This window comes from Bradysia coprophila, unplaced genomic scaffold (assembly GCF_014529535.1).
Source record: "Bradysia coprophila strain Holo2 unplaced genomic scaffold, BU_Bcop_v1 contig_373, whole genome shotgun sequence".
In the NCBI taxonomy this organism is placed as follows: domain Eukaryota; kingdom Metazoa; phylum Arthropoda; class Insecta; order Diptera; family Sciaridae; genus Bradysia; species Bradysia coprophila.
The window spans coordinates 1,801,935-1,828,908 of NW_023503632.1; the positions used below are offsets into that span (position 1 = coordinate 1,801,935).

General features: G+C 37.1%; 1 protein-coding gene across 3 annotated transcripts; it reads left to right on the forward strand.

The window, feature by feature from the left end:
* The first annotated feature begins 2,010 nt into the window (after positions 1-2,010).
* Positions 2,011-26,690, forward strand: LOC119081953 (non-lysosomal glucosylceramidase). 3 transcript variants are annotated; one of them, XR_005088556.1, is made up of 16 exons: positions 2,026-2,350; positions 18,551-18,820; positions 21,397-21,597; positions 21,720-22,066; positions 22,136-22,391; positions 22,457-22,515; positions 22,573-22,668; positions 22,734-22,810; positions 23,083-23,212; positions 23,284-23,517; positions 23,586-23,719; positions 23,782-23,855; positions 23,916-24,162; positions 24,223-24,432; positions 25,175-25,418; positions 25,461-26,690. XR_005088556.1 is itself a non-coding variant. In XM_037191247.1 (16 exons), exons 1-15 carry the CDS (start codon positions 2,184-2,186, stop codon positions 25,364-25,366), a joined length of 2,694 nt encoding a protein of 897 aa, XP_037047142.1. In that variant the 5' UTR covers positions 2,026-2,183; the 3' UTR covers positions 25,367-25,368; positions 25,431-26,690. The 3 variants fall into 3 exon arrangements, 2 of the variants coding, with proteins under 2 accessions (XP_037047143.1, XP_037047142.1); XM_037191247.1 differs by having other exon boundaries at positions 25,175-25,368; positions 25,431-26,690; XM_037191248.1 differs by having other exon boundaries at positions 2,011-2,350; positions 21,430-21,597; positions 25,175-26,689.
* The last annotated feature ends 284 nt before the right edge of the window (positions 26,691-26,974 follow it).

Consider the following 26,974-nt stretch of genomic DNA (forward strand, 5'->3'; position numbering starts at 1 on the left):
TAAATTTTTCCTTCGATTCGTAGGATTGTTACCTTTCATTGAAACCCTCACACGCCCCTCTAGCTTCTAAAGCAGCCGCTCCGCAATTACAAACGTGTTCCCGTTGGTGGTCAAACACCCTACTTACCACCTATAAGTCCAACAAATTGAATCCAATTTTTTTCCAGTTTTTTTTCTTCGCTTCGTACCATCAATACCTTTCATTTGAGCCCGCTCACGCCTCACCACCTGCCAAAACAGCCGCTCGACAATTTAAAACATTTTCTGGACGCCCAAAAAAACCCATAAAATCCACTCTACCACCTCCTGATGAAAAGTTGGAAAAAAACTTTCTTCAGCAACTTTGTTCAGCACAATAAATGGAACATTTCTTCTTCCCCCACCGACGCTCCATCTCTCAAAATGACCGAGTTATATCGATTCTGCCATTTTCCACCTCCCCACAGTCATAACTTCACTATCTCCGAACAGACTTTTCACCGGACCACGTTTTCTCCACGTTTCAGACCATTCCCTACAACATATCAAAAAGTGTTTTTTTTTTTTTGCTCTGAACTTTCATTTTGACGGTAAGTTAACTCACGTGTTTGAATAAGATCAGTTTTACTCAAAAACGTGAGGTAAAGTTAACTTTACAGCACGGATCCAAATACCTTACTTGCCAATGGGGTAAATGATGGAAATGGTACTTTTTGTGTGTTCTCCGACCTCAGCTACGCCTCGATCGGCAAATTTCACAGAAGAAGTACCATTTCCGTTATTTGCCCTATTGGTAAGTTATGTACTACTAATGAAAACAGCAAAACAGGCCCCATTAAAGTTCTTTCAACCATCAATCATCATATAGATTGGCCTCGCATACTTTAAATTCGTTGATTTTTATTGAATTGAAATATGGGAAATAAAAGCTTTTGTACTACTCATCACCTCCTGTGTTTTACTCATGAAATTCAGGTTTGAGTCATGGCTATGGGTATGTGAGTATCCACTATTCAGCAATATACGACGATATTACGCTGAATTAGAAAAAGTGTAACCTGACACAATAAGTTTTGTTTAACATTCAGCACTAAAATTCATTTGAATTGAACAACTTTGATTTTACTTATCATCAATTTTTACATAGATTGTGGATTTGAGCAACGCACTTCAAGCAATAAAGTGCTTCCAATGACAGATATTTTGTATGTAATAATATAATAATATTTTTTTGGTTATGTCTCCTATGGATGACGTTTTGAAATAACCATCTAAGAGATCTACATATTCATATTTTTATGGACAAATTTAAATTTCCTAACAAATTATTTTTTTTTTAATTTTTGGAGCTTAAATGATAGACTTGCAAGCTGGGTCATCGCTGATATTTGTGGTAGTCACGATAACAATTTCCACAATTTATGGATAAGTTCAAACGTACATCCATATTTCCAAAAAGCATCCACATCTACAATAACTTATGGAGTTTATCAACGCACTTCAAGTATTGTCCGTTGACAAATCGATCACCACCGGTTTCGAGTGGGTTTCTTGACAAATTCAACGATTCGCAGATTGCTTAAAGAAAAGGAACTCACCAAGCACAAATTAAAGACCTTGGAAAGTATTTGACATTGCAATGTGTGCAACAGAGAGAAACTTAATTTCAAAACCCCGTGCTTCCACCTACATAGAAAACACATACCGAACGAGACAATATTAATCTATTGTCTTTGTTTACCAGACTCAGACATTTGCCTATTTAACAATCAATAACCTATACACGTGAATGAAACCCATGCGTAGTTTATGAATCTTCTAGCTTAACTCTTGTTGATGCAGCCCCATGACATTAAAATTTTATCAAAATCAGAGACCCTTCGCTCTATTAAATTTTAAGTTAACTCAACACTTACCGAAATGTAACTGGTTCTGCCCGGCTACAGATTACATTATTGGTGCGGGTACTGAGTGATTGGCAATTGTATGGATACCATTTTCATATACATTCAAAATCTCTGAATTTCCTTCAGTTCAGCTTTGACAACTAAACGGCGTGGACGTACTGAACTGCTGATACACCGCGCGATAACTGTCAAAATAGTATAGAGTGAAAAATAAAATTGAGAAAGTAAAAACCGAAAACGCAACAACATTTTTTCAATAGTTTTCCATCTAAAAAAAAGTGATTACATTGCAACACGATGGAGTCAAATAATGTCAATTCCAATTACGATATTAAACAGCAAATGATCGAAGTTCCGAAGTACGGTATGAAGGTGAAATTCAATCATGTTTTTCCAGAGAAGCGAACACAAAATGTTCGACCATCAATTCGTCAATCATTGGCACTTTTGTCATTAGCGTACAGGTGAAAATTTATAATCAAATTACTTGATAAACGAAACATATTGTGAACTGATAACATGACCAAAGTGAGAGATGTGTCAAAGTGTTTACAGAAGATCAGTTTATTATACAACGGAGGAAAATCCATTTGTTGGGATTATGTCGATTGTCGATTACTGAGAAAAATTGTGCCGGAAATGTCAATGACTTCACGGTTGATTGTTTATGTGATTTTTCCTTATGTTTTCCCTTTTCATTTTATTGACTTTTTCGTGAGGTATGCTTCTCATTTTGCATTATTGTTTTCGTAGCGGTTCCAAAGTTCTTCCATGAACACACACACGAAACGTTTTTTTCGTTATTCCTTTCTTTCTCTAGTTATACGTTTGGAGTTTCGTGTTCAGGTTGTTATGGTTGGTATTCAAATTGAAAGCAATTTAGAATTTTTATTCACTTGGATTAGACATTCCTTGTGGTATCATGGGCATGGGCACACGTTCCGCAACATATGTGTATTGTATAATATAATACTTGTCAAATAGAAGCCAAAAACCGAAACATATTTTCGTATGTAATTATTCGAATTTATAATATTTTATTCGCACTACTCACGAACTACTGGCAATTATTGGAGCATGAACAGGTATAACCGCCGGCTTTTTCTTATACATTTCTAACGTTGCTTTTCAAAGTCAAAGTCTCAGGAATAAACAAAAGCCTTCCGTGCGTATGTGTCTATTCAAACATTACAACACAAACAGCCAAATCATTCATTTGTCCAAAAATTATTTCGAGAAATATAAAATCAATTTTTGTAGCGACGACTCGACTCATTCATATATTTTTATCCAATAATAAATAATGCGAAGAAATTCTCTTAACCTTGTACAGCTGTTTGATGTAATTGTGTTTTTAGAGAATCATATAACAGCCACTTAACTCAATCATCTCCACTGTACGCTTCGGTTCCATTGAGCTGATATATTATATTGAAAACTGTTACTGTTACTGTTATCAGTGTTTGAGAATTTTTGTTACGAAAATGATCTGGCAATGCCTAATGAACTTTAATATGTAATTTATGTTATAGATCATCGTCAAGTTACGGTACTTTCAGATGTAACCGCACTTAAGTTTCGTTAAATGTTTCGTTCATTCATTCATTTGTATATGAAACTTTTTTTTAACATGGATGGCATTTCAAACGTCATTTAATAGATCATCTTCAAGGCCGTTTAAAAGGCCATCCATGTTAAAAAAAAAATCTGATAGAATGAAACATTTAACGAAACGGAGGTTGCGTCTAAAAGTACCTTATCTTGAAAATGATCTATCGGAAAGAAGAGTGTGAATCAGTGTAAGAGTTTTTTGACTTTGCAAGATAAATTGGTTAGCGGCACTCGGTTCTTTAGCTAGTTAATTGGACTTTTTAGTTGTTTGGAGCTTCTATCAAAGTGTTGTGTGTGTTGATCCTCTTATAAATTGCCTGTTAGAACATGGTGCTACTCGAATTACTTAAAGGATCGAATCTTCTACGTTTAGAGTATATTTTGAAGCAAACCAACTGTGATTTCTTCTTCTTTTTCAGGCTGTTTCTATCCACTGCTGGATGTAGGCCTCTCCAACTTCTTTCCATTTCGTACGATCCATTGCCATTTGCTGCCAGTTTGTACCTGCAATATTCTTAATTCCGTTTGTCCATCTCTCTGGTGGTCTACCTATAGCTCGTCTTTTATATGGTCGCCAGTTCATGATCTTTTTGGCCCAACGTTCCTCTGTCCTTCTTGCAATATGTCCCGCCCAGCTCCATTTCAGTTTGTTGTCTAATCAATTGATTCGTCATTCTGTCTCTGAGTGTTATTCCAAGCATACTACGTTCCATGGCTCTTTGTGTCACTCTCAATTTATCTTCGGATGCTTTCGTTAAAGTTAACGTTTCCGCTCCATAAGTGAGCACTTCTTCTTCTTCTTCTTTTTCAGCCTGTTTCTATCCACTGCTGGATGTAGGCCTCTCCAACTTCTTTCCATTTCGTACGATCCATTGCCATTTGCTGCCAGTTTGTACCTGCAATATTCTTAATTCCGTTAGTGAGCACTGGAAGGACACAAGTGTCGAAAACTTTGCGTTTCAGACTATTATTCATTTTGATTGAATCGATTGAAATTATTATAATTGTGCCGTGTTCCGTGCCGTCTTTGAATCATTTTGGATTAACGATGGGACTAAAATCGAAGTTTCAAAGTCTTAATGAGTTCATGATCGTAGTTAATTTATTTAACACAGATACCAAATGTCATGTGGAATGCGTGGAACGCGAGTGCTTGGAGAAAGAGCGACTGCTACGCAATTGACATCTGATTGTTTTTTTGTTGATTTGTTGGTTTTGTCGAGTGCTTTTCAATTTTAACATTTTCTTTCGCTTTGGTGTAACAAGGCCTGAAACAGCTTCTAGTTTTATGTTAAAATTGTTTCAAAGTCTTCTAAATTTTATAGGTTTCAGATGTGTTCGTATATAATAAGCCCTAATTAGGCCGTTAAATCGTGAATTTTGCTTTGTGTTTGAGTGATTTGTTTCCGTACAGAACTCATTCTGTTCTTTTCTTTTTTAAAAGAAAAATGTAATTAATTTGATAATACAGTAGGCAAAGTATCTAAATTGATAATTTTCCATTAATTCGTCACAACTTTTAATTCATAATTCAATCCTGAAAATTCGTCAATCTAAAAATACACTGCTTGTTCGCATTCACATCCGCAATCAACAAACGTCAAACGGTTTTCATTGTCTCATTAGATTTTTTTGTGAAAATGTTTTTTGCCTACCTATTAAACCAGAGCTCTCAATATTTCCGAAATTGTTTCATTTCGAATAAGGAGAGTGCTCTTAAAATCAACAAATCGAAAACAAAAAACAATGTTTTTTATTCTTGGATTTATTTTCAGAAAAGTTATGCTCCGCAAGTGTCGGATATCGATTTTTTTTAATAAAACTTAGATTTATTGATCAGAAACAGTTAAAGAACTTATATAAATTGTTCTTCGCTTGTTCGATACTGTTTTTAATTCATTCTCATTTAAAATGTGTTTTGACTACTTATCTACTCGAAAATAAAGAAATATCAGGAATTCCTAATAAGTTGCAGATGTTTTCGATTCAAAAGAATTTTTCCTCTATTTCAATGGATCTTTATTTTAATATTGAATAATAGAAGGTTTCTGTTAGCCGGGCTCACTGAATATCTTTGAATTTTGACCTAATCTCTTTTTAAGTATCTACAGAAATTCTTATCAAGTCACTTTGGAGGAATTATTTCAGCAACCCCTTCTTAATAAGATTTAAAAAATCCATTAGTCGAAAAGATAAATCTGATAAATTTATTGCACTCTTAGCGCTGGTTTTTGTATTGAACTTCTTGAAATAAGTACGTTACTTCAGTTAATTCATTCTTTATTTGGTTTTTCGTTGCTTTTTTTAGAAAAATACCTTGCAGTGCTGCTTGATAATTTATTAATCCAGTGGGGAATAATATCCCTCACCTATGGCATTATGTAATAAATCTCATATTTCTATCTCCGAAATGCTGCGTAAATGTCGAATATTAACAAATTTGGACAATTGAAAAATATCAGAAAATGTGAGTGTAGAAAATGGCTTGACTACTACACCTCGTAGGCTTATCTCAAATCTTAATAAAATTCTAAGCTCTAACCGTAGCTCAACTTTTTTTCGTTAAATATATTCTTTGGTTTTTCTGTCAGAAGGATGTGCTATGTGACAATAAACTAAAGTTGGTTGATTTCTTGGACTATAGCGGTGGTTTGTAAATAAAAGACGTTAGTTTACGCAATATTTCGAGCTTCGGCTTTGCTCTTCATCAGGCTCTTTTGACTACTAATTACATTACTGAAAATCAACAAAAATATGAAGCTAAGACTACTAGCTCCTCTCCACATGCATATTACAAATGTTTTGTAGCTTTGACTTTAATTTAGCCAACGGCGAAGAAACAAAATCCAACATGTGTCAGAAACATCAGACGCATCTTCATTGTATTTTCGTTAGTAATTTGAAGGACACCACGAGTGTAATCGAAAATCATTGAAATAGAATAGCCTGAAACCTGATATGATCTGGATCAGATCTGATAGATTTTGACTTGACCTGATTTGAGTTGAACCTGAAAATACAGACACTGACCTGAAGTGAATTCTATCAGACCTATTTCGCAAATTATTCAATATCAGTAACAATATCTTGAGAAATTAGTTACTTCTATTATGCAAATATCCTCCGTGAAACTACGAAACGAAAATTACGATTTTAGAACTCCGCGGCAAAGGAAACTAACAAGAAATATGCAAATGAATCAGGTCAATCCTGGTTATTTCAGGTTAAATTTAAAACATGTCAGGTCAGATCAGATTTTTGATTTTCATGTCAAAAACCTACCTATTCCGAGGCATAAGTGGTTTGTAGTGTGGCTAAGCTAATTAACTGACCGAAAACAGCATGGTTGCCTCACCTTTTTAAGTACAATCTTCAAAACAACCTTCAAAAGAAATCTTTTCCTATTTGATTTTCCACATAAACTACATAGTTTTCTGAAACTTTGCCTAAATCTTTTGCCGATCCCAAAATGCATTCCAATTTGCTGTAAAGATCTTCGCATCATCAATTAAATACAACAGTCGATTGAATTGACGATTCAAAGGCTTGCGTAGCATAAATTTCCTGAAAATAACTCCAAGCATAAAAACATTGATTTTTGTTTTCGATTTGTTGATTTTAAGAGCACTTTCCTTATTGAAATTTATAAAAATTATCAATTGAAGCATCTTGTAAACAATTTATTGAATCGAATAAATGAAACAATTTCGGAAATATTGAGAGCTCTGGTTTAATAGGTAGGCAAAAAACATTTTCACAAAAAAATCTAATGAGACAATGAAAACCGTTTGACGTTTGTTGATTGCGGATGTGAATGCGAACGAGCAGTACTATATTATAACGACGAGATGTTTGTCTTTCTTTCTTTCTGTCTGTTTGTCTGCTATTTACCGTCAAAATGAAAGTTCAGAGCAAAAAAGAAAACACTTTTTGATATGTTGTAGGGAATGGTCTGAAACGTGGAGAAAACGTGGTCCGGTGAAAAGTCTGTTCTGAGATAGTGAAGTTAGTGGGGATAGTGGGGAGGTGGAAAATGGGAGAATCGATATAACTCGGTTATTTTGAGAGATGGAGCGTCGGCTGGGCAAGAAGAAATGTTCCATTTATTGCGGGGAACAAAGTTGCAGAAGAAAGTTTTTTTCTAACTTTTCATCGGGAGGTGGTAGAGTGCATTTTATGGGTTTTTTTGGGCGTCCAGAAAATGTTTTAAATTGTGGAGCGGCTGTTTTGCAAGTTGGTGAGGCGTGTGAGACCTCAAATGAAAGGTATTGATGGTACGAAGCGAAGAAAAAAAAGTGGAAAAAAATTGGATTCAATTTGTTGGAGTTGTAGGTGGTAAGTAGGTGTTTGACCACCAACGGGAACACGTTTGTAATTGCGGAGCGGCTGTTTTAGAAGCTAGAGGGGCGTGTGAGGGTTTCAATGAAAGGTATGGATTGTACGAATCGAAAATTTAGGAAATTCGGATCAATTTCGAGCGAGTGACAGCTCTCCAAGTGGGCCATTTTTGAGCTACTCCAACGTACAGTGATCGATGATGATTTTGAGTTTTTCTTTGAGAAAAATGGATTTGTTTTTGGTGAAAGTTGTGTGGGTTGTAACTTTTTATGTGAAGCAGATAGAGAGTTCGTTTCTTCGGCAAAGTTGGTCGGTATTGAAAGAGTGGTTGTATGGAAGTGACCACAGTGTACGCTTTTAGGTAATAGTGACCACCCCCTCGATTTTTGTAACTTTTTATGTGAAGCAGATGGAAGCTTCGTTTCTTCGGCAAAGTTGTTGGGTATTGAAAGAGTGGTTGTATGGAAGTGATCACAGTGTACGCTTTTAGGTAATAGTGACCACCCCCTCGATTTTTGTAACTTTTTGTGTGAAGCAGCTGGAAAGTTTCTTCTACAAAGTTGTTGGTTATCGAAAGTGTTGTCGTCTGAAAGTGACCACAATGTACGCTTTTGTGTTTGAGTGACCACCCCCTCGATTTTTGTAACTTTTTGTGTGAAGCAGATGAAAAGTTGGTTTCTTCGGCAAAGTTGTTGGTTATTGAAAGAGTGGTTGTATGGAAATGACCACAGTGTACGCTTTTGTGTTTGAGTGACCACCCCCTCGATTTTTGTATCTTTGGCTGTGAAGCAGATGTAAAGTTGGTTTCTTCGGCAAAGTTGTTGGTTATTGAAAGAGTGGTTGTATGGAAGTGACCATAGTGTACGCTTTTAGGTAATAGTGACCACCCCCTCGATTTTTTTTAACTTTTTGTGTGAAGCAGATGGAGAGTTGGTTTCTTCGACGAAGTTGTTGGTTATTGAAAGAGTGGTTGTATGGAAGTGACCACAGTGTACACTTTTGTGTGTGAGTGACCACCCCCTCGATTTTTGTAACTTTTTGTGTGAAGCAGATGAAAAGTTGGTTTCTTCGGCAAAGTTGTTGGTTATTGAAAGAGTGGTTGTATGGAAATGACCACAGTGTACGCTTTTGTGTTTGAGTGACCACCCCCTCTATTTTTGTACCTTTGGCTGTGAAGCAGATGTAAAGTTGGTTTCTTCGGCAAAGTTGTTGGTTATTGAAAGAGTGGTTGTATGGAAGTGACCATAGTGTACGCTTTTAGGTAATAGTGACCACCCCCTCGATTTTTTTAAACTTTTTGTGTGAAGCAGATGGAGAGTTGGTTTCTTCGACGAAGTTGTTGGTTATTGAAAGAGTGGTTGTATTGAAGTGACCACAGAGTCCGCTTTTGTGTTTGAGTGACCACCCCCTCGATTTTTGTAACTTTTTATGTGAAGCAGATGGAAAGTTGGTTTCTTCTGCAAAGTTGTTGGTTATTGAAAGAGTGGTTGTATGGAAGTGACCACAGTGTACACTTTTGTGTGTGAGTGACCACCCCCTCAATTTTTTAACTTTTTGTGGGAAGCTGATAGAGAGTTGGTTTTTTCGGCAAAGTTGTTGGTTATCGAAATAGTTGTCGTCTGAAATTGACCACAGTGTACGCTTCTGTGCTTGAGTGACCACCCCCTCGATTTTTGTAACTTTTTATATGAAGCAGATGGAAAGTTGGTTTCTTCGGCAAAGTTGTTGGTTATCGAAAGAGTTGTCGTCTGAAAGTGACCACAGTGTACGCTTCTGTGTTTGAGTGACCACCCCCTCGATTTTTGTAACTTTTTATGTGAAGCAGATGGAAAATTAGTTTCATCGGCAAAGTTGTTCGGTATTGAAACAGTAGTTGTGGCGTGAGTTGTAGAAGGGTACGGTATTCACCAAAAATCGATGGTTTTCAGCAGAGAGTAACACGGGAAGAGGTGTTTTGTTCGAAAAGGTGTAAGAGTGGTGATTGCGGGGGTCCAGGGGCGGCAGCCCCCTGGCATGAAAAATAAATAATGAAAAGACGATATTAGGCATTACAAAAGAAGAAGGTGATGTTTTGGACTAACTTTTCATAAGAATGTTTGAGCGGAGCGAAGCGATTTTCGTATAGCTCTTTAGCAGACTTAGAGTTGCTTTCGAATAGATGTTTGTCTCTAATCGAATAGATGTTTGTCTCTAATAGGTGTTTGTCTGTTTGTCTGTAACAGGTGTTAGTCTCTAACAGGTGTCTGCCCGGTCTAGCTTGCTAGGATGCGACGTGGCACGAAGTGCCACAGGATGCAGACTAGTGTATTTTTAGATTGACGAATTTTCGGGATTGAATTATGAATTAAAAGTTGTGACGAATTAATGGAAAATTATCAATTTAGATACTTTGCCTACTGTATTATCAAATTAATTACATTTTTCTTTTAAAAAGAAAAGAACAGAATGAGTTCCGTACGGAAACAAATCACTCAAACACAAAGCAAAATTCACGATTTAACGGCCTAACTAGGGCTTATTATATACAAACACATCTGAAACCTATAAAATTTAGAAGACTTTGAAACAATTTTAACACAAAACTAGAAGCTGTTTCAGTCCTTGTTACACCAAAGCGAAAGAAAATGTTAAAATTGAAAAGCACTCGACAAAACCAACAAATCAACAAAAAAACAATCAGATGTCAATTGCGTAACAGTCGCTCTTTCTCCAAGCACTCGCGTTCCACGCATTCCACATGACATTTGGTATCTGTGTTAAATAAATTAATTACGATCATGACCATATTTGCATGTTACACAAAGTAGGTGCAAAGTACTTTTTTAGGCTCTAGATGTGTAATTATGACACGAGGCCGCAGGCCATGTGTCATAATGTACATAGTGAGCCTAAAAAATACTTGGTATCGAGGTGCATACAACGTTTTATGCCACAGAGGCATCTAAAGTTTGCAAATTTTGCATATTATGATGCTGAGTGGCATAAATGTATTTTACTTCTCAGAGCTCTTAACTAATTTAGTCGTGATAAACTGATAAACTGAAAAAGGGTGCGCAAAGGAACTAAAGTATCATTCGAAAGGTGTTGGCCTGGAACTACTTTTTGTAGAGTATGAAACTCCATAATGTAGTGGAGTGATAGACGAAAATGTGAATTTTATTTTTGATTATTTCTCTCAAGTGTGCTGACGTAAAAATCGAAAATAATTCTAAAAAAAATGTTTGGAAGGTAGAATCTGTGATTTTTTTTCGATTTTTTGTGTAATTAAAGAGTAAAAAATTCAGAGAAAAATTTGGCGTTTTTTTTCATATGTTGTACAGAACTAACTCGGTATTTTGACCATTAATTGCTCTTATGGACATTTCACATAATTTTTCCAGATTTAAAAAAATTGTAAAACACATCCAATCGCCAAATTTTTCTATGCATTTTTTTCACCCTTAAATAGGAGCCCAAAAAATCGGAAAAAATCAAAAAATTTTGGGCCAAGATTTTTCGAATGATGTATCATAAGATTTAGTTCCTTTAAGGGTACTTTTTACATGCTGCACTACTAGGTCCTTTTCGGTTAGTGTAAAATGATGTTACGATGTACACATTCACTAGTGTAATGAATCAAATGCTTAAAATTAATCTTGAAAGTAAATTTAAAGAACGACTCTGCGATTTTAATGTATATTTAGCATTTTCCCTTCAGTATAAAAAATTGCGGATCGGGCCGGGTTGGGTCGGGTTTTGCCGAAAAACTGTCGGGTCGGGTCGGGTTCGGGCCTTAAAAAATTATCGGGTTCGGGTTTGAAAACCAGCGATTCGGGTCGGGCCGGGCTTTGAAAAAACCTCGACCAGATATACATAGCTGTCGACTCGTTCAATGACAGTGTCACCAATTTTGATTTCTCTATCGTCCCCGATGTTGGTCATGACTTTTGTTTTCCTAAAAACTTCCTAAAAACACTCTGCAGAATCGCCGTGAATAATTTCGGTGAAATGGTGTCACCCTGCCTTACACCTCGGCCAATTCTGAATTTCTCCGTGCTCTTATGAAGTTTTATACATGAAGTAGTATTTTTGTACACATATCGAATTGTGTTGGAGTACCTTGAGTCTACTCTACATTCGTCTAATGCGTCCAATATCGACCATGTTTCCACTGAATCGAAAGCTTTTTCGAAGTCTATGAATAGCAAGACTATGTCGATGTTGTATTCACGACACTTCTCAATAAGCGTTCTCATCACCTGCAAATGGTCGTTTGTGCTGAAACCAGATCTGAAAGCAGCTTGTTCAACAGGTTGGTAGAAGTCGAACTTGTTAGTGTTCCTCTTCGTAATGATTTTCATAAACAACTTGTAGAGTGTTGACAATAGGCTTATGGGTCGGTAATTTTCCAGCTTTGTTATGTCTCCTTTTTTATGCAGCAATGTAATTACCGCATTTTCCCAGGCTTCTGGTACTTCTTCCCATTGGAGACATTGATTAAACAAAGCCGTGATTGCCTTTAATAAGTAGTCTCCACCTAGTTTAATGGCTTCCACTGGAACACCATCTTCTCCGGGAGACTTTTTGTTTTTCATCTCGACTACTGCGGCCTTGACTTCATCAACAGTTATGTCGGGCTAGAGGTGAGCGGGCTACCCGAAGTCGGCCCAAAACCCGGCCCGACCCGAACCCGATTCAATTTTAACGGGCTTCGGGTTGTTCGGGTTCCCAAAATTCAATTAGGGTCGGGTTGGGCAGGGTTTTAAATTTTAAATTTGAAACCGACCCGAATTAAAGTTTTCTATGTAAAGAAAGTCACAGCGTCGGACACTTATATGTGGATCTAACTTAGGCAATTTCGTTTTTCTTGGAAGAAATTCAAGAAACTGTTTCAAAATGAAATATTTTCTTGCGTTTTCTAAATAATTTTCGATTTTGGCGCGTTTCAGTATCTTTCGGGTCTCAGTATCTGTCAAGTTTCGGGTTATCGGATCTCAAAAATTTAATTCGGGTCGGGTTTTAAAAATCGATTCGGGTCGGGCACGGGTCGGGTCGGGCTTTGAAAAAACCTCGGCCCGCTCACCTCTATGTCGGGCATATCCTCCGATCCCACGTTTCTTATTATTGGTCTATCTTCGGTTTCTTCCGTTGGACTCTTGCTGAAGAAAACAAATTCTCATAAAATTCTGTTGCACTATTTAATATCGCATTTCGATCTGTTTGGATCGTTCCTGTTTTGTCTCGTAATTTGAAGATTTCTTTTTTGGCGTTTGTCATTTTTCTCCGTAGGACTTTCATATTGCAGTTAGCTTCAATTATGTTTTGAGCCAATTGGACATTGTATTTTCTTTCATCTGATCTCCTTGCTTTGTTGATACTTTTAGACAAGTTCCACCGAATCTCGTCCTCCGTTTTTTACCAAGGCAGTTCGTTAGTGTGGCAGGCGCTGAAAGCACACCAAAAGAGGTGATTTGTGGAGTCCCCCAAGGCTCTGCATTATCATCTCTTTTGTTCATTGTGTTTCTGTACGACTTGTTTAAGTTGAATTTTAAAGGAACTCTTTACCTGTACGCCGACGATACGACTTTCAAATATGCAACGCGATCACTTAGCGACCTTCGGTCGATGATGCAGAGTGATCTTTGTTTACTGAATTATTGGTCATCTCAGAATTGCTTGTTTGTCAATGCATCGAAGTCTAATTACGTCTTGTTCAATCGTAACCTCATGGAATCTTCAGAGGATTTTGAGCTGATCTGCGATGGTGAACCTCTTTCGCGGAAGAGAGTTGTGAAGTGCCTAGGGCTCTACATTAATGAAATCTTCACGTGGAATGACCACTTGACCGAAGTCATTAGGAAAATCTCACCAATCGTCGGTGTTTTCAGGCGTCTGAGGTTTCTGATACCAAGGCGAGCTCTGTTCATGTTCAATTTATATTTTTCGTTCGTGCATTCGCACTTAAATTACTTGAATCCGATTTGGAATACGGCACCAGTTGGTGCATTGAATGATCTGTTGCTGCTCCAGAAAAGAGCACTGCGTAATATGCACGGTTTGAATTCCAGAGATTCTGTCAAAGGCTACTTCAATGGATCGATTCTACCGATCCATCATTTCAATGCCATTCAGACAGCGACGCTAGTTTTTTCTCTGAAGAACGGCCTGATGAAGCATGATGTTGAAGTGAGAACGAATGGTGACATTCACGACCACTCGACAAGAGGAAGAGATCTCCTTCATCCTTCGTTTTCCCGAACCGGCATTGGACGGCAGGCAATAGAAGTCCGTGGTTTCTGTTTCTTTAACAGTTTACCATCGGCATTACGTGACTCGAATAGCGTAACAGCGTTCAAGCGCGATCTGAAAAGTCATCTATTCGATATTTTCCGATCATCTCTTGACTATGTCTTCAGTTGGTGAAAGTACAACTACGTCGTTTCTTGCGCTTAGACGTTATTCTGCTTTGGCTAGATATTTTTTTTCCCTGTTTTCTATTTAAACGGATTTCTAGTTTTAATTTTAATTTTAATTAGATTCATTTGATTTAGATATTTTTTTTTCTTTTTTGTTTAACTAATTTCTTAGTTTTTTCGATTTATTGATTTAATTTTTGTTTGTTTTTTTCGTTTTATTTTTCTATGTAATTGATTGATTTATAATGGATTTAATTCTAGTTGATCGAGAGTAGCATTTAAATGATTTAAAAGTAAACATGTACAGGCTCTGAGCCTTCAATGTTTTTTAATGGAGAATAATAAAAAAAAACTCTGATCTGCTTGCGATCAGGTCTAATGTTTCCCTGCTGAGTTTTGTTTCTTTCCCTTGGACGGATTTGCATTTGGATTTCATGAAACCCATTATTGTATCGACGATTTTGATATTCAATTCGTCCAATGTTTCACATTGATTGTTGACGTTATCAAATTCGGCAGTCATTTTCGTAGCAAATTCTTCATTTTGTGTGTAAAGCCGTTGTACGTCAATACTTTCACTTTTTTGAACTAGTTGTGATATTTGAAATCTGGTATTTAGCGTGACTCTTGCACGAACCATTCGGTGATCACTACCTGTTGAAAAACTGGACCGTAACGTTCTTAACGGTTGACTTTCAGCCAGTTATGATGTAATCGATCGCATTTTTCGTTACACCATCTGCACTAGCCCAAGTCCATTTCCGTTGAGGCTTTCCTGCAAAAAATGAATTCATTGCGTACAGATTGTGTTGCTGTAGGAAGTTGAGTAAAGTATTTCCACGCTGATTTCTTTGGTCGTTGCTAAAACTAACAATAAAAACTTCGGAGTCTTCTTCTCGTTTTTCCAGCTTCGCATTGAAATCACCGATTAGATATTGGTAATGTGATGGGTTTTCGTTAAGAGCTTTCTCGACATCTTCATAGAATCTTTCTACTTCTTCGTCATCATGGGTGGACGTGGGTGCGTAAACCTGAATTAATTTGACACTGTATCTGTTATTTATCTTCAGGTTTACGTATATCACTCGATCGGATATGCTTTTCGTGTGAGTTATGCGATCCGATCACCGCTTGTTTATGAACAATCCGACACCGTGCATCAGCATCTGACTGTCACTTCCTCGGTAGAAGAATGAATGCCCTGATTGTAATTTCAGGCATTCCTCTCCAGGTTTTCTCACTTCGCTCACTCCCACAACATCCCATTTTATCTTTTCTAGCTCTTCTTTCATTTCTCGCATTTTTTGTCTTGACGACAATGTTCTGGCATTATACGTGGCAATGTATAATTCGTTGTGACTTCGCTTGAAGGTTTTTAGCATTAAAACAACACGCTTGCTACTGCGGGTATGAAAGCTTTACTTTGCTCGCCCCCGGTAATCCCCGAGCTCTGACCCGCACATTTCTGCACGTACCGGGACCACAGTGCCAATCAAAGTGCACAGTGCCCGACGGGATAGTTTTACTCTTTTTGAACATTCTTTTCCATAAAGCTTTGCCCATTCTTTTGAACCTATCTGAGCAAAAGGTTATTGGCGTCTTTTAAAGAACGTCCTCTAAAAGCTTAACCTAGTAGCTAATAAGAATTCTGGGATCGTTCTATCCTTGGGCTTCCTGATCGTGTTGTTTCACCTCAACGTTGGTCCCTTAACCCCAATTCTTTCGGCTTCCAGCTCACGATTCATTCAGCCTTAAGATTGATCTATCTAATCCTATCTTATCTACTGCTACGTCCTCGTTAAACTTCATTCCCTCCACTCTTTTTCAAACTGGCTTGGGACAGTCTTTGGCGGTGTGACTGTGACTGACTGTAAATAATAAAAGTCAAGAGGATTTAAATTAACAATTTTAAGGTCAGTTACTTAAATAAAAACCAGTATACATTTTCGGCAGTTTGAATCAAACGGTGACAATGTAGATAAAGTCACTTAAGTCTCAATATATCCTATATAAGCTGAATTAACTTCTCTTCTTCTTCTTTTTCAGCCTGTTTCTATCCACTGCTGGATGTAGGCCTCTCCAACTTCTTTCCATTTCGTACGATCCATTGCCATTTGCTGCCAGTTTGTACCTGCAATATTCTTAATTCCGTTTGTCCATCTCTCTGGTGGTCTACCTATAGCTCGTCTTTTATATGGTCGCCAGTTCATGATCTTTTTGGTCCAACGTTCGTCTGTCCTTCTTGCAATATGTCCCGCCCAGCTCCATTTCAGAGATGCTATTCTTTCCATGACATCAACGACCCTGGTTTGTTGTCGAATCCATTGATTCGTCATTCTGTCTCTGAGTGTTATTCCAAGCATACTCCGTTCCATGGCTCTTTGTGTCACTCTCAATTTATCTTCGGATGCTTTTGTTAAAGTTAACGTTTCCGCTCCATAAGTGAGCACTGGAAGGACACAAGTGTCGAAAACTTTGCGTTTCAGACTATTATTCATTTTGCTTTTGAAAATTAGTCTGAGTTTTCCGAACGCTGCCCATGCAAGACCAATGAATTAACTGCTGCTAAGATAAGATAACTTGTTTAATAGGGCTCAAACAATCTCGTGTATTGTTCGTGCTTGTAGCACCTGTTCTCGAATCTAGAGTCGAAGATAAAAGGTTCATTACGTCAGACAGTAGATATTAGTCACGTTCGATAGAACAACATAAGCGAAATGGTTTCTGCCACTGTTTCGATCTGGGATAGAGATCTGAGCTTTAACGAATTGGAAAGATATTTAGAAAGAAGTTTTGACAGGATACTTAGTTATGAGTTCTAAAGTTCTTTCTCAAGGCAATAAACACAAAAAAAATATTTTTAAATTTGGTTCCGTTCTGTTTTTTCTTATCATTTGATAGCTAAGTGGTCAACATGCTCCAAAGTCAAAAAGTCGTTGGCACTAAATATGAGCGGTTCTCACTTTTTCAATTCCGGAAAATTGAAATTGAACTATGAAAACCACCTTTTAGACTATTATTTTAATATTTTCGTTATTCATATTGATTTCTTCAACTCGAATATCAACTCAAGCCGAACGTGAAAGTTTTGTTTGTATGTGGTGCTCCTCTTTCGCCAAAAAGACTATGTACTTGTACTATTGAAAGACTATTATCATACCAGCGCTATATTTGAATTCACTGACGAAATGGAAATGAATGAAACTTAACGATTGCAATTGCGCTACAGCACTATATAAAAACCTACCAGAAAAATGAAAAATTTGAACGAAAATTTCCTCAAATTTCATCGTGGTCCAATTTCAATAATTGGTGATTCTTTGGAAAGGTCTCAACGACCACATGTAAATAAGATTATTTCATTTAAAAGTTTTCAGTTTTTTTGTGAATGAGAATCAGGGCTTGCTAGAAAGACCTCCTCAGAAAATATGGAGATGGATAACAAAGGGAAGCGTCACGAAAATTTGTTCTGGCTTGACACATTTTGTGCAGCAAGGGACATGCTAAGCTTATTTTAATTAAGTAGACGGTAAAAGTCTACATAAGAAATTCAAGTATAGCTCTGGTACAAGAATAGTCTTTGAATACAACACATTCTTTTTGATGAGAGAAGAGAAAATACATTCACGTTCAGCTCCACTGACGATTATCCAGTACACCTCATATTGAAGGAATTATAATAAAAATTGGTTTTCTTGGTTGATTCCCGCAACTCCTTGCATTTTGTTCGAGGGGTAATCACTGATTTACTAGCTCAGTAAATCACGGTAAATCACAGTAAATCACAGTAAATCAAGTAAATGAAAAATGAAGTTTCTACTAAATTTGAATCTATTTACTTCAATTTGTATTAGTTCATGAAATTTATCCTATATGTTTACGGCCACGATACTTCGAAATGTAATCCAGTGACAATTAAAAATTTTTCAAAAATTTTTCAAAATTTTTTGTGATTTACCGTGATTTACTTGATTTACTAGTGATTACCCCCTTGATTTTGTTTTCATCTCAGTCTACTACGTTTAATTGAAGATCATTCACAGTCACGCAATATCTCTTACCCACGTTTTGTCGTTTAAAAATTCCTTATTTTGAAAGTGAAAGTTTTTACCTAAATTTCCGTAAAAAGGACTACAATTTCAGGTTCTTCAAGCAAATATTTTCGAGGCAAAGCAAACAGTATTTATGTACCACATTTTGTACTTCAGTACTTAATTTCTTTATAATTCATGTCTGTTTTTACATGGATCATGAAAGGGAATAACTTTTAAATAAACCAAGCCGCACATAATTACCATCCAATTAAAATTCATCCCACAGATATACCACCTACTATTGGAAAGTGTCCCGCGAAGGCCGACATGTTCTAATGGACTACTACTACATGGAACATTCGAAACAAATGTTTGGTGCACCAGTCGGTGGCATTGGTGGCGGAACAATTGGACGTGGTTATGCTGGTGAATTTAGCCGTTTTCAACTTAGACCTGGTATATACGAGCACAATACCGTTCATGCAAATCAATTTATTGTCACAATAAAAGATGAAAATGATGTCACGATATTCCAGAGCTTATTGTCTTCGTACAAGTTAGTATTAAATCATTGTTCGTTGTATCAGTATAGATATATATTACTAGTAGATATTTGATTGATTTTCTCATCATCATTCGATATAAGAGGCGGAGAAACTTTTTTTTTGTGTTAATTTCAGTAGATGACTGATGAGGGTTATTTCGATAGATTTCTATTTATCGCTTTCACTAAAAATATAAATAGCAAAATTGGATACCCTCCAAACTTGCTCCTTCAATGGTTAATGGTTTGTTACACAAAATGCGGAGTTTTCATTGAAACTATCCCGAAAATCGATATTTCGGTGTGCGTTTTTCAGAAATGTGTATGGTATCTATAGTGATAACACGACGTTTACCGGGAAATCAATGAACGGGAAGCGCATATCCATAATTATTCCCGGAAATCTATGTGGCTCGTATAATTAGAACCAGCTGACATACATACATTCATGAGATACACTCACGAACGCAACTTTTGATCCACTTCTTTCTTTCTGTCCTTATTTTATCCATCGACTCGACAAGCCGACAAGATATTGTAACACACCATAGCTCCAGTATGCTTACACAAAATTCAAAAGAGCTATTCTAAGTCCTTGGGAACAAAATAGATATATGAACTAAAGATCATTCTTTCGTTCTAAATTCAGGGCATATTATTTGTGAATTAATTCCCAAAATTCCCAAAATTCACAAATATTCCCAAATATTCCCAAAAATTCCCAAATACTCCCAAATATTGAACTGAATTGAAGAAGTCGTCTGTAGAGACGCAGATGTCTTTTCACTCAGGAACTACCCTTTAAATATTTGAATGATCAGTGGATATTATCCTTATAAACTTTTTAATACACAAAATGACCTGTTTTAAGCCGATGGAGGAACCCCAAAAGATTTAAGTGTTTAGTGCAAATAACACTTTGTTCATAAGGAATATGCATTGATATTGCCTAATCACGTCAAGCACATTACGTCCGAGGTTCCAAATTTTTGCTTTGACTTCAAAAACCTTGTCATCTAGTCCCTAAATTGATTTCTGATAAATTAATCTGGTTTTAGTCGGCCGTGATTCTAGAAAAGAGAGGATCCAGTAGAGATGAGTCCGTAGAACGGCAATTATTTTCTATCGTATTCTCTTCTTCAAGTCTTTCCGATATAAATACGCTTTGCTGCTTCGCGTATAATTTGGTTATCGATATTGGAAATATTTGAGAATATTTGAAAATATTTGGGAATTTTTGGGAATATTTGGAAATATTTGGGAATTTTTGGGAATATTAGGGAATTTTTGGGAAGTAGAAGATTGAAGAAATGTATACGATAGAAAATACCTGCTGTAATGTCGCTGGATATTCCTAAGTCACTCGTGAACAGCTACTCTGAGCTTTCTTTTGAATTTCGACTGACCGAAATCAGCCCCATTTTTTTCGGAACTTTCTTATATGTAGTGGTAGTATATAAGAAAGTCCCGGAAAAAATAACGCTCTAAAAAAACTTCTGATGGATGTCATTAAATGTCAGTGGCATTTAGACACGATTCATAAAGCCTGGTTGAGAACAATACAAAAAAAGAAACCTAACATTTTGGCAGAATATATTCAAAAGGATCAATTTTTTGGAAATTCCCAAATATTCTCAAATATTCTCAAATATTCCCAAAATCGATTCCCAAATAATACTACAGGCTGCAATCTTCAGCAGAACCTGTAATAGTGAAACGTTTTCGTGAATTTTCACGATTGCCGTGAATCTTAGAAATCATGAAAATTGCTAAAATCCGTGAAAATTTTCGAAAAAGTACGAAAATATTTTCACGATTTATGAACGTTAGAGCGTAAGACTACCAAATAAAAACTCCTTCTGCGAGTTCTCTGTTGTCTTTTCTTTTTTTCGAACGAACAGAACGGCTCGTATTTGGTAGTTTTACCTTAGACATTTGACTAATTCTTCTAACTTTGAGTCGTCTTTATTAGGGAAGAAGAATTTGTCGACGTAAACAACAATAACGCGAAAAAATGTTGAGGATAATTAGGCTACGGCTATTTCAATCTTTTCGACGCCTAACATAGATGTGAAGTATCGCCAAAGTCAAATCGCCAAGATTCTTCTTGATTTCAATTTTTCTTTGTGATTTGATTTTAGCAATTCTTCACGAGAATCATTATTCAATGCGTCTCTAAAATACGAAGACCGTATGACCGTTTGTAGCCACTTAATTCATTGTTAGTCCTACTGTATCGTTTAGTAAGCCAATGGTTTCAGTTACTTAACAATTAACCCTCATCCTCATCAGACATTCTGGTTAATTAATCATCTTCACTTTGTCTGTGTGCCAGACATCCTTCATACTGAGTGGTTAACGCCAATAATAATATAAATTTTTCGTTTCTTTCCATTTTATTATTTGCCGTTTGATTACCTTCCCGACACAACTCAACTTTATTGCACGTTTTTGGCATGAAAACTTTTTTTTTACTCATCGGTCGCTTATTTTCATGCATGGTAATACTATATCCTTTGAATGGCACAACCAAATGCGTTCTATGAAAATTCACTACTAATACAATTTGTGTGTGCTGCAATGCAAAGTCATAAGAAATCTACTTCATCGGTTTATTGTAGCCCGACAAGGAACCCGCTTGGATCATGGGAAACTCACTTAGATCCGTCAAAGTGTTCATACACTGCATTGTATCCTCGATCGTGGACAGAGATCGATTTGTCGGAATTCGGTGTTAAATTGATTGGACGGCAAATTTCCCCCATTATACCACACGATTATAAGGACAGGTTTGTGAGGCGGAGCGTGGAACGGGGACGATAAATGACGTTAATCTGTCACAAAAGCCAAACGTCATTGATGGTACCCAATTCCGTGGAATATTTTCAAATAAAATCTTTTGTTTAAACAGTTCATTGCCATGTGCGGTATTTGTGTGGACAGTGGAAAATGTAGGTGATAGCGATCGCAAAGTGTCGATTTCATTTACCTTTAAAAATGGAACGGGCAATAAAAAACAGGATGCGGATGGAAATGCTACAACGTATCCTTTTTCCGAAGGAGCTGCTAAGGGAGCATCGATTAAACAGACAATATTTGGCATGGAATGTACATATTGTGTTGCATGCAAAGTATCACCGGAAATTAACATCAGTCGTTGCCACAAATTCGATCCGTGTGGAAGCGGCGAGAAGTTGTGGAACGATCTCAAAGAAAATGGAAAACTGACGGAGAAATCTGTCGATGAAAATTTGAAATGTAAATTGTGGTCGTCCGACACGGTGATTTGAATTGAAATTAATTGAATTTCGGTCTGTTGCTTTTTAGCGAAAGACGTTGCAGTGGCTGTGTCGGCTCAGGTTCACGTGAAAAGTAAATGCCAGTCGGATTTGGAATTTGTGTTGGCATGGGATATGCCGAGTGTGAAATTTTTCAAAAATACCAAACAATATTGGAGATACTATACGAAATTCTTCGGTCGTACTGGTGAGGCCGGACCACCAATTTGTGAGCATGCGCTACAAAACTATGGTAAATGGGAACAATCGATCGATTCGTGGCAACGGCCAATTTTAGACGACAAGTAAGTGATAGGCTTTTCTCTTGTACCCTTTTATACACTAGATTTTACGACCGTTGCATTTTCAGAGATCTTCCCGATTGGTACAAGTCAGCTATTTTTAATGAACTGTACTACATAGCCGATGGTAAGAGTTTTATGATTCTTTTAATGGATTATCTATTAATCAATTATTTAAAATTAGGCGGAACAGTTTGGCTAGTGGTAGAACCAAGCGACGATATTGAATTCAGCGATCCTCGTTTAGCCTATGGACGATTTGCTTATTTGGAGGGGCAAGGTATGTCGACGATTTTTATGTTTTTATCAAACAATTTCCAGTAAAACCTCCTGTTGTCACTCCAGAATACAGAATGTACAATACCTACGACGTTCATTTTTATGCATCTCACGCTCTAGCTAGCTTATGGCCTAATTTACAGGTTTGTTGTTGATCGACACGGTGGTGGGACAAATCTACACGACAGGAATTATCGTTTTTAGACGAATCGTTCAAAATGCGACAAAATGCGATGTTATTGTTCAAAAGGCGATGTGATTGTTCAAAATGCGATGTTATCGTTCAAAATACGATATTATCGTTTAAAATGCGATATTATCGTTCCTGACTCTATTTACCGTGTAGAAATGTCGCATCTTCTTATCGACGATATATCAAACCGCAGACGAAGCATAATAACTTTGTAAATTGTAGGTGAGCTTGCAGTATGACTTCAAAGATAGTATTTATGCAGAAATCACCGAATCGCGCAAGAATTTGTACGACGGAAAGTATACAAGCCGGAAGGTCAAGAATTCGGTTCCACATGATCTGGGCGATCCAGGTAACATTTACTGAACTTAACGAGTGTTTCGACTCGACATTTATACCGATGATATGTACGAACTGATTTAGACGAGGAACCATTTCTGCTGATCAATTCCTATCCAATTCACGATGTGTCCGAATGGCGCGATCTAAACATCAAATTTGTATTGCAAGTGTACCGAGATTACTATACGTTGAACAAACTAGCTCGTACCAATGGTGACAATGCAAACAAATTCAGTTCAATCGAATACATTGACAAGGATAGCCTGTTCGAAATGTATATGGACAATCGGAATAAATTGTCGCCGGACGAAAAAGGTAAGGCGTTGAATAACTTAGAACACAACGAAATTTACAATCATTTGGCTTTCTCTGCGGTTGTCCAGTTTCGAAGAAACCCGCCTCGATGTACATCAATGAATCAAACGGAAAAGTTTATCTGATGGATTCAATGACCTACTTAAAGGCTATGTACCCAGCGTGCAAATTGGTGGTAGAGAAATCTTTACAGTGGGATAAGGTAATTGAAAAACTCGCAGTTCATTCGTTTTCTTCGCTGAAAATCATTTTCTAACCAACCAGGACAATGATGGTCTCATTGAAAACGGAAGATTCCCAGATCAGACGTTCGACACCTGGCTAATGGATGGACCCAGGTATGTCCAATGTGAAAAGTTGGTCATTCAATAATTCCTTAATTCGATTACCTATATCAGTGCTTATTGTGGTGGTCTATGGTTGGCCGGCCTTCATTGCATGTCTGTGATGGCAAATTTACTCGATCATCCAGACGATTGTATCAAATTTACCGAAATTTTGGAGAAAGGAAAGGCGTCCTTCGAGGACAAATTGTGGAACAAAACGTACTACAAATTCGATACGTCAAGCAGTTCAAAGGAGTCCGTGATGGCCGATCAATTGTGCGGTCATTGGTATTTGAGATGTTGCGGATTTGATTATGATGTAAGACCGATTCGCTCGGAACGAAACGGAAAAGCAATCTCAAATCTTTCCCGCTTGTAGGTCTTTCCAAAAGAAAACGTTCGAACTGCACTGCAAACCATTTACAAGAACAATGTGATGAGCTTTTGCAAAGGGAATATGGGCGCCGTAAATGGTTTCGTTTTGAATTCGAATCCGGATAAGCCGGGTCATCCGGACAACACAACCATACAAAGTGAAGAGGTTTGGACGGGTGTGACGTATGGTTTGGCAGCTACAATGATACAGGAGGTAAGTGAGTCCGTTTTTGTACGAAGAGAATGTCGGCTCTCAATTAGGAAACCAATTGTTTGCCTTCGCTAAATGTCAGGAGTTGTCCCATTTCCTGTTTAGCGTCAAGATTATATTTTCTTCGACCAAACCCGTGCAAAAGAGCCCCAAGTGTTCGCAATTTCGGCTGGGAGGTGCGGGAAATCAGGAAAATAGTTTTGTTTGCTTTCTCGCCAATAACTACTTTTGTTTCGTCTTGTCAATGCACATTTGACATATCGAAAACGATTTTTGAACCAGTGGAAAACAGGCAAAACAAAAACAATGATCCTGCAAATACGCCGACTATTTGAGGCAGTTAGAGGCAGTGAAATTTCAGCATCAGTTTTTCAGCTGATCCACACAATCAAAGCTGTTTATACGTCTTTATACGGTTTTACTACTTCTAGCGTGCGTGTAGCAGCTTCAACCGTACAAACAGTTTTGATTGTATGTGTGGATCAGCTGCAAAACTGCTGAAGCAAATGCATGTTGAAAATTCACTGACCTCGGCTGTACGTTGTTTACCTCAAACCTGCATAAATTCATACCTTTCCTATTTTCCCGCTAAAATCTCAAAGTGTGAATGCACAGACTTGAATACTGACTTGATACTTCGTGTAACTGACATGGGAGCGCTGATCGGAGTGCCTTTTGTCGGTTTTTTTTTCTGTACCAACCACATTTCCACTGCCTGAATGAAAAGAAATATTTTCCTTCACAGGGTATGATCGACGAAGCGTTCCAAACTGCTGGCGGAATGTACAAATCAATGTCGGAGAAATTTGGCATGAATTTTGAGACACCAGAAGCTTTTTATGCCGAAAAATACTTTCGATCGATTTCGTACATGCGACCGCTAAGCATTTGGTCCATGCAAACCGCTTGGGAACGACGAAAGTCGCAACGTGATTAGTTGTATTATCGAGTTGAGTTGGAATTAAGACCTTGTGAAACCCAATCATGAGGTATTACGAAAATGTTTTTTTAAAGATTTTTTCCTTCTTCAGACACATAAGTTACTGGCACACTAAAAATTGATAGCTTAAAGCAAAGAACAATTTTATAGAATTTATAGAAGAAAACCAAATTTGATGGAACGATTTGAAATTAATGATTTATTTCGAATTGAAAGTGATCGCCTTTTGAAGTGATGAAGATTTACTTTTGGTGTGCTTCAGTATTTTTATTTAGAATGTTAGGTACGGATGGGGGGACGAAATGTTTTGTTTGCAAAATGCTTCTGTTAACGTCATGTCACGAAAATGTAGCGAACGAAGGATTTTTTAATGATTTTTTATATATAAGTACAAAATCCTGTGAGTAAAGACAGATGACCATTTGGTTTGTTACGAAGTTATGCGCTGATTCTTAGTTTTAGTCTACGACAGGATCAATCAATTTAATATGAATTAGTGACCTATTCTAGTCTAGCTTTTTATAATTTTATATAAAAAAAAATTGTAATGTCCGTTCTAGTTCGTTTTTCTATTATTATGATTAGACCACAGATCATCTTTCTAGTGAAACAAGAATTATTTTTTAGTCAATATTGTAGTGATTTTCGAAATAAGAGTCTATTTTTACCATAACAATTTTCACAAACCTTTTTACTAATATACAAAATCAATGTCGCTTGTTGCGCCAATTTATTTATATATGCATGTACCTCACAAACACACAAAGCGAAGCACTTAAATAACATATTATAACGACGGGATGTTTGTCTGTTTGTCCGCTATTTACCGTCAAAATACCTTTTTTTTTAGTTTGAACGGAAGAGTCAAGAGGAATTTTTTTGCGTTCAAGCGGAGGAGTCAAGAGGATTTCGTTTTTGTTTTTATTTTGTGTGTGTGGTGTGTGTGAAAAATGTGTGTTCGGTGAGTTAGAAGCGGGTGTTTCAACGGAAGAGTCAAGAGGAATTTTTTTGCGTTCAAGCGGAGGAGTCAAGAGGATTTCGTTTTTGTTTTTATTTTGTGTGTGTGGTGTGTGTGAAAAATGTGTGTTCGGTGAGTTAGAAGCGGGTGTTTCAACGGAAGAGTCAAGAGGAATTTTTTTGCGTTCAAGCGGAGGAGTCAAGAGGATTTCGTTTTTGTTTTTATTTTGTGTGTGTGGTGTGTGTGAAAAATGTGTGTTCGGTGAGTTAGAAGCGGGTGTAACATATTATAATGACGGGATGTTTGTCTGTTTGTCCGCTATTTGACGTCAAAATAAAAGTTCAGAGCAAAACAAAAAAAAACACTTTTTGATATGTTGTAGGGAAGGGTCTGAAACGTGGAGAAAACGTGGTCCGGCGAAAAGTTTGTTCGGAGATAGTGAAGTTATGACTGTGGGGAGGTGGAAAATGGGAGAATCGATATAACTCGGTTATTTTGAGAGTTGGAGCGTCGGGTGGGAAGAAGAAATGTTCAATTTATTGCGGTGAACAAAGTTGCAAAAGAAAGTTTTTTTCTAACTTTTCATCGGGAGGTGGTAGAGTGGATTTTATGGGTTTTTTTGGGCGTCCAGAAAATGTTTTAAATTG